At 51.0% G+C, this 7,634-nt stretch overlaps 1 protein-coding gene across 4 annotated transcripts in view; it reads left to right on the forward strand.

Moving 5' to 3' along the window:
* The window catches only part of C22H1orf21 (chromosome 22 C1orf21 homolog), a 185,759-nt gene extending 182,448 nt beyond the window's left edge, over window positions 1-3,311 (forward strand). For all 4 annotated transcript variants that reach the window (XM_054712045.1, XM_008145952.3, XM_054712046.1 and 1 more), the window contains one exon: window positions 2,507-3,311. In XM_054712045.1, coding sequence (XP_054568020.1) covers window positions 2,507-2,545 — 39 coding nt within the window. In that variant the 3' untranslated portion in view covers window positions 2,546-3,311. The remainder of the gene's footprint in view (window positions 1-2,506) is intronic.
* The last annotated feature ends 4,323 nt before the right edge of the window (window positions 3,312-7,634 follow it).

Genomic DNA, 7,634 nt, shown 5'->3' on the forward strand with positions numbered 1-7,634 from the left:
CTCCTTCTCGCAGTAACTGTGGTAATTCCAGAGGAGCCGATGCTTGGGAAATGCAAGTTGCGGTCTTGAGGTTACACAGACATTTCTATAGATTTGTTCCTCCACAGGAGGCACTTGTCTATGGTCCTAGTCAACGTGGAGGGTCTGCAATGCACCTTCTACTTCATACCCCGTTTATGGAGTTGGAGACGCTGCTTTATCAATGAGTGCACCAGTTCGCCTGAGTGTGGTCTGTCTGTCTGTCATTGGGCCAAGTCTTCCTTGTGGATGAGGGGCCCTCTGAACCCCATCCTGGCCAGCTGGGCCTTTACTTGGATGTGAGGCCTGAGTTAGATAGAAGAAGGGAAGGGGCTTAGGTGTCTGCCATGGAAGTTTTATTCGAGAGCATGTACTTGTGGCCTGTCTTGGGTGCCAGGCTGTGGTGGGAGGAGGGAGTCCCTGACACCTGTCAGGTCACAGTTTGGGACCACAGTCCTCACCTGTCAGTCACAGGAAGGAGGTCCCTATTCCTCTGCCAGGGGACTGAACAAGCACGTGGTTTAATAGTCATAATAATACCAGCAGCTCATATGTATTGACTACCTGCCAGGCACTATGTTTTTTCCACTTAATCCTGATCATGACCCTCCGAGGCAGATGATGATTATCCCCAGGAAACCAATGCCCAGTAATTTGCTGATGTCACACAACAGCGTGTGGGTCCCAATATACACCGGAAATATGTCCTCTGTCCTTTCTTTTGAAAACTCCATGAGCCCTGCCTTTCCCCTCCCGCTGAACGCCCCGTGTCCACTTGCAGGTCTACTCCTGGGCCTATGAGGAGACCCCACCTGGTAGGTGGGCTTCTAGCATAGCGTTGCTATGTCCGGATGCGTCCTGCTTCCCACCCCGGGGAATAAACTCCCCACACTCAGGGTCCATGAGGTCTCCTTTCTCACTCTTCACCATGCGGCCCGGAGCGTGTCTCCTGATGGGTCCCCATTTGCTTGGGAGGTGTCCCAGGGAGGCCGTCACTGTGGGGTGACTGCTGAGCTCACTTTTCTCTTATCAAGAAGGTCGTTGCCCAGCTTCTCTGCCCAGGAGGCGTTTTCATGCAGCAAGAAAACCCGCTTGGCTACCACACTGGGGTCAGGCACTCCGCAAGTAGCAGGGGGAGAGTTGGCAATCAGCCGGTGGAGGAAACTAAAACACGCTAATGAATGCCAGGCACTATGGGATCACGTTACGACCATTAACTCATTTAATCTCCAGCAACCCTGAGAAGTAGGGACTGTTGTTAGCTTCATTGTACAGGTGGGGAAACTGAGGCCCAGAGAGGTGACTTCATTGAGATCCCAGAGCTAGTAAGTCCAAGCTCGGATCACCCTTCAGCCAGATGGTCCAATAATTCACCGCCACGACAATTAAGTATTAGGAGAATGGGAAATACCCCCAATATACAGATATTGTGACGAAGAAACATGTAATACCCTTGATAAATAGCTTTATGAAAATTATTATATTCTTTAACTTTGAGAGGCTTTTATGAATAAGTTCTAGTTATTTAGAAAATCCTGTTTTTGAAGGAATATCCCCCTTCCCCCCACCAAAAAAAAATGAAACATATAGCGTGTATTTTGAAAGAAAAAGGACAAAGGATGCAACCAGTATTAATGGTGACTTTTACAAAACCCTCGTCTGCGACATTGTGATGTGGGCAGGTGTTGGGTTCCTGTGATGGATGGATTATAGACCAGGATGCCATGGGCTTCAACCGAGGCAACCCAGCCAGGTCAGATGTGGAGCTTAAACCCCAGTCCTCAGGGCGCCTTCGTAGAGTTGACATCCCGCTGGAAAGAAGATGAACTATGTTCACCTGTCGCAATTGCATAGAGTCCGCAAGCCTTCTTGTAAGCGAATGACTCAAAGGCATTTTTGTCTTTCTGGGGCATCCCACACATACCAAACATAGTCTTAAGCTGTGTTACAGTCATTGAGTCCTTGTTGTTGTTGTTGTTTTTAAATCCTGTTTTAATTTAGAATGGATTAGAACTAAGACATCCCTGGATTACTCCATGCCCTCCTGTAAAATTGTAAATTCCGGGCCCGGAGATGCAGCTCTCAAATGTGAGCTGCCCTGGCCCCAGCGGAAAGCGGCTTGTTCGTTGTCCATTTCCGTGTCTCTTGTTCATGAGAAGTTGGCCTCCTGCATGGAGCATCCTTGTGCTGCTCTCTCGGTGAAAGGCGGAGGCCTGTGTGGTAGTATGAGTGCTTACCAATATAAAGTGAGGGCTTATTTGGGGCTTGTTAAGATTTCCATGCTTTGCGGTCTCTGCAGCTTATAAGTCGGTATGTACAGTTTCTAAACAGGTCGTTATGACGTACCTCTCCTGGTGGTCACCGATGAACTCTGGGGTTTGGTGCAAGGAGACGGGTGCCGACAGAAAATGGATAGGCGAGCAGTGACTGTGTCGGGCTCTGCTTGGAATTTCTCACTCACACGTCACTCTTTTCCTTTGCCCTCCAGGGTCGAGATTACTGTTCGGAAGAAGAGGACATCACATAGCACCGACCTGACCCTCGAACCAGGAGCTACTGCTGTGTAAATAGGTGACACCCCAGTCGAAACCTTTGCAAAGGTCGGTCCTCTCCACGGAACAGCACTATCGCAAAAGAAGATTCGGTTCCATATCGTATGCCCCATCCAATTACAGTGTTTCCTAATGAACTCGCAAAGGAATATTGCTAAAAACAAACAAAAAAAAAACTGTCATTGAACTTTCTTTGTTGCTGCTAGTTAAAACCTGTTGCAACTTTTCACTTCTCTCGTGTCCAGGTGTGCAGCAAAATTCTGCGATTTCACCTTAAAGATACTGTCGGTCTCACAGAGGCGCTCCGGCCTGTTTTCTATAAGATGAGGTAGTGGGAACTCGGCTGTCAGACTTCTGTTCTAGAGCGGCCCCGCTTCTAAGCGTCTCCTTCCCTCTGTCCTTCCTCCCTGTCTGTCCCAAAGTGGTCCAGAGCCTTGCTTCTCACGGGCGGGCGACGTTGCGCTTTGGAGATGGGATGGTTGCTATGGCAAGCCTTGGTTCTCTGCTAAGAAGCGGCAGAGAGGCGCTTCTGATCGATGGAAAGCATGCTGTGAGCTGACTCCTGGGCGCCACCCAGGAGCCCGCAGCAGGCTGTGTCCTTTCCCGGGGTGTCTCAATCAAGCAGTAAGCTCGCGACATTGGCTTTGCTCAGAGGCAGACGGACGTGTGATCACAATCATTTCAGATCCCTCTCCCCCACTTTTTTTTCTAAGGAAATAAACATTTTACTGTTTTTATGTATCCTTGTCTTCTCCCATTCATCCAGTCCAGTGCTCTCCGATGCTCCTGGGTGCGGAAGAGGAGCCCTCCTTTGCAGTGGCACCGAGTCTCGGCCTAATGGCTCCCTCCCCCTCCCACGGATAAGCGACCACGCATTAGCTGGGCAGCAAGTGGTCAGAAGAGATGAGGGGACCCCCCACGACTTTTTAGGAGGGCCCCAAGCCACCCTGTCACCTTCATTTTATTAGCAAAGAAACCATCCTACTTCCTCCTTCTCTCCCTTCAGTGACCCCGGAGCCTGGTCACTTCCCCCCACCCCCCTTGCAGCCCTGGATAGGACAGTGAGAAAGGGTTCCCTCCCTCGGAGGAGGTCTGGCGCTGCGAACGCCGACGCCCCAGGCCGTCGTGGGCGATGTGAACCGTGGTTCGGTAGAGTTTATTTTTCCATATTATATGAAGAGAATGGTCTCTTCCCAAAGACAGAAGTAATATTTTTAACAAATGTTGTCACAAGTAAATAGCCATCAAAAGGAGAAAAATAACTTTTGTATTTTTTTAACGCATTTGATAGCTTCGACGAGGGTTGTCTTTGCTACTTCCTGGGGCGGGCACCCTGTATTCAATGCTACGCCCGCAGTCCAGTTCCAGTTTGTCCCACAGAAACACAGAAGGGGCGCTGTCTGTCTGCCTGTGTCTCTCTTTGGGGGTTGTGAGTGGGAAGGGCCTCGCCATCGGCCTCCCTCCGAAGGTGGGTAGTTCGTATGTTCTGGGAATCGAGCGATCGCCTGCCACAGAACAGAATCAGAATCTAAATTTGTTCTTCCTGAGAGGAGGAGCCTTGACTTAAAATCCATCCACGTTGCCTGTGGCCGAGGGCACCATGAGCTAATGGTGAGGTCCCCCGTCTCCTTGTAGACCCAGGGCGCAAAGGGAAAGGAAGAAAACTCAGTCAAGAGCGATAGAACATGGACTCACACGTTAGCAGCAAAAGCCCTCCCTCCTTCCAGCCAGCAGCAGCTATTCTGGGGAGCAGCTGTGGTTGTTACATAAATAGAGACGCAGCCAACATGTAAGGCTTTTCATCCTGCTTCCAGCAGGAAAATGCCGGGAGAGGCGAGTCGCCCCAGGGTTTTAAGTTCCCTCCCTGTGTATGGTTTTGGCCAAGTGACTAAAATAGTTTTTCTCCACTGTAAGCGAACTGCCGAGCCCCGAGCCCCACCTCACACGTGTCCATGGAGGACCGTGTTCACTGCTCTGCCGATGACCTGGCCCCGGGATTCTTGTTCTGAGGAAGCCAATCTTCCATGTCACTCCCCCACTTGGTGTCCCAGGGAGTGACTTCCCTGAAAATCGCCACCCTCTGCCCGAAGACGAAACCCGCTCGTGTCATTTTGCTGACAGTCACGTTTAACATGTTGACATGACACACGTGTGCACAGCGCCCAGTGTTTCTCGGGAACCTGGCGGGTGAGTGTTTTGGGAAACCGGAAACCGGTTCCCGGGAAACTCGGACTTTTCACGTGGAGTTCTGTCTTCCGATGTCAGTGCAGGAGACCCCTTTGAAGTACGAGAGTGATTTTATCTGCAGACACGTTTGGTTCAGCTAGAAATAGATCTAAGGCCCGGGGTGGCTGAGCGGGTTGGCAAGAAGCGCTGGATGATGTTAGCAACACGCAGAGCTGTCTGCCTCCCATTCGTTGGTTTCAATCATAAAATTATCAAGTGATTTGTGTTTGTACGTTACTTTTTTTATGCCTTTCTGAAAGGGTCGAAAGCAAAAAATATTTTGCCTTTTTTTTTCCCCTCCCTGCGTATCTAAACCGTAAGCCGATTGTCTCAGATACAATGAAAAGAATAATCTAGAAGCTTCTGCTGGCTGTGATCTCTGAGGCTCAGGGAGAAGGAAGGAGCTGGGGGAGGGAGGGAGGGCGGGAAATGGCCTGGCGGGCGGAGGGAGAAGGATGAGAAATGGACTGAGAGCATTTAGAAGAGAGGGCGGACGGAATGGCGGAATGGCCGAGCGCCGGCTGCAGCTCCACACCCAGCTGCCCGGCGGCCAGCGGGTGGGGCGGGCTGTCAGCAAGATTTACAGCTGGATTGCAGGGCCTTGTGCGCTCCGAGCTGTGGAGTTGTAAAAGTTCAGCAGTGTATGCGGGCTTTCTTTGGGTTGGGGAGATGCAGGATCCTGGAGTACTGCTGGCGGAGGAGCCTGAAGGAGGCTCTTACCTCGGCGATGCCTCCTAGACCCAGCCGGGGCCCAGAGCGGTGCTGTGGTCTATTTAAGGGCAGAGAAGGTAGGAAGTCTAGAGAGGAGGAGACGAGGTCAGCCCTCAGAACCGGCTGTGGCCACCCCCGGGCCTGCGGGGTCTCTCCCATCTGCAGTGCCCATGGCCTTCGATGACTCGCATCAGAGACGAGCTGGCTGAGGAGCAGCTGTGGTTAGTTACTTCGTCCTGGGCGCTGGTGCCAGCCTCCTCCACGCTGGGAGGCGAGGAGGCACCTCTGTCAGGGAATCCCCAGGGTCAGGAGTGGCCACGCCTGCAGTCTGACAGCCCCGGGGGCAGGCCCAGGGGTGAAGGCCCCACTCTTAGTCCCACGTGATGCTATCCCACTTTGAGTTATAACCCCTTCCCCAGCCAACCTCGCTGAGACTTTTTTCCCTCCGAGGGCCAGACTCTCCCTCACGCCTGTTAAAGACGGAGATGATACCTCGTACGAATTTTACCTCCGGAGCCTGGGGTGCAGGCTGGCATATGGATTACAAGCCCTGCTTAGACATCGGGCAAGAATGTAAAAGAGTGTTTCATCTCTACTCGTCTTAGAAAGCAGCTAGATTTAGAAATGTCAGTTTTATAGGAAGAACAATTATTCAATTCTTAATCCAGGAAAATACTGACTCTGAATCTGGGACTCCAGGGCCCTCAGACATGTTTGTTATGAAAGACAAAACAATTGGGTTCTAAGGCTCTCTCCTTCCTTCTCCCAACTCCCTCATTTAAAAAAAAAAAAAAATTAGGTTGCGCTCTACAATTTTACATTAAAAATCTGCCTTCCATGCTTTTCCCCCTGGAAGGCATTCTCAGAGCTTTATTTCTTTGTACCTCTCAGAAATGAAACTTTTTACGTTGCTTAAACCCCAAGACAAAATAAGGCGTGGTGTGGGGGAGGGAATATATACTTAAGGGCATGATGAAAAGGTGACTTCTCAGTGTCACAGGTCGGTCAGTGGCCCCCACACGCCTGCGTAAGGCTGAGTGAGGCAGTCGGCGCTCACACTGTCCCTGCAGTAAACCTTTGGAATTTCCTGATTGAGGTCTGTGAACTGTTGCCTTGTGCCAATGAAAGGACGTGTTTTTCCAAGGGGGCGGGGAGGAGAAAAAAAAGTCCATGGTCACCTTTTTGTATGTCTCTGGAAAAGGGCCAGGAAAGCTCTGGCAGACAATGAGGATTACAGGTGAATATGTTGCCTTTTTGTGACAAACCTTGGGACTCGCTAGCCGTGCTGTGTTTTTCCAGGGACCCTTGTACCTTATCTGGGATCCAATCTAATCTTGGGGAAAGAAGAGAAGGAACTACTATTTATTATTTCTACTCACGCTGTGCCAGATACTGTGCTGGGCACTGTATAACGGTTTTGTGTAACCCTCCCCACGCCCCTGTGCCGTGAGCCCAGGCCCCTATGCTCTGAGTGCTGTGTCTGTGTGTAGAACGCATCTATCCCAACGTGAAGTCCCCTGTCGAAAGAAGGAAAAGTGTCCTTCTGCTATTCTCCCAGTTTCTTTAATATCACTCTGCCCTTCGCAACACTGTGAAAACTACCCCTCGGGGGCACCTACCTTCCAGCATCTCTCTCGGGGCCCATCAGCAGCGTGGTTTCCCCATGCGGAGTGTTTTACGTGGCCTTCCGGTATCTGATGAGCTGCACACAAACCAGGAGAGGCCGCTGGCTCATAGGACACGAGTGCCCAGAAGGGGAAGGCTTTGGGAATTTCCGCACATGCCTCTCCCTTGGCACTTTCTCCACACCCGGAAAAGGAACCTGGTACTTCTGCGCTTCCATACCGGATGCAGCCAGGACAGGCATCAGAGTCTGGGCTCTCTTTTCCTGGTCCCAAGGCTCCCTTTCCCACAGCCTGCATCTTTTCAAGGTGAAGGCTTTGACCTTGCAGAGACGTTTGGGAGAATCTGATCGCCAGAGATGGCGGAAAGGCCTGGACCGTTGACTTGAAACCCTTACTTGTGGGCTAGGGCTGGGTGTTTCTCTTTGATCTTTGAAATGTGGGTCTGTAATTTCCAGACTGGTTTCAGCACTGAAACTAGATGTGAATCTCTTTTGAGACCTGA

This window comes from Eptesicus fuscus, chromosome 22 (genome assembly GCF_027574615.1).
Source record: "Eptesicus fuscus isolate TK198812 chromosome 22, DD_ASM_mEF_20220401, whole genome shotgun sequence".
In the NCBI taxonomy this organism is placed as follows: Eukaryota; Metazoa; Chordata; class Mammalia; order Chiroptera; family Vespertilionidae; genus Eptesicus; species Eptesicus fuscus.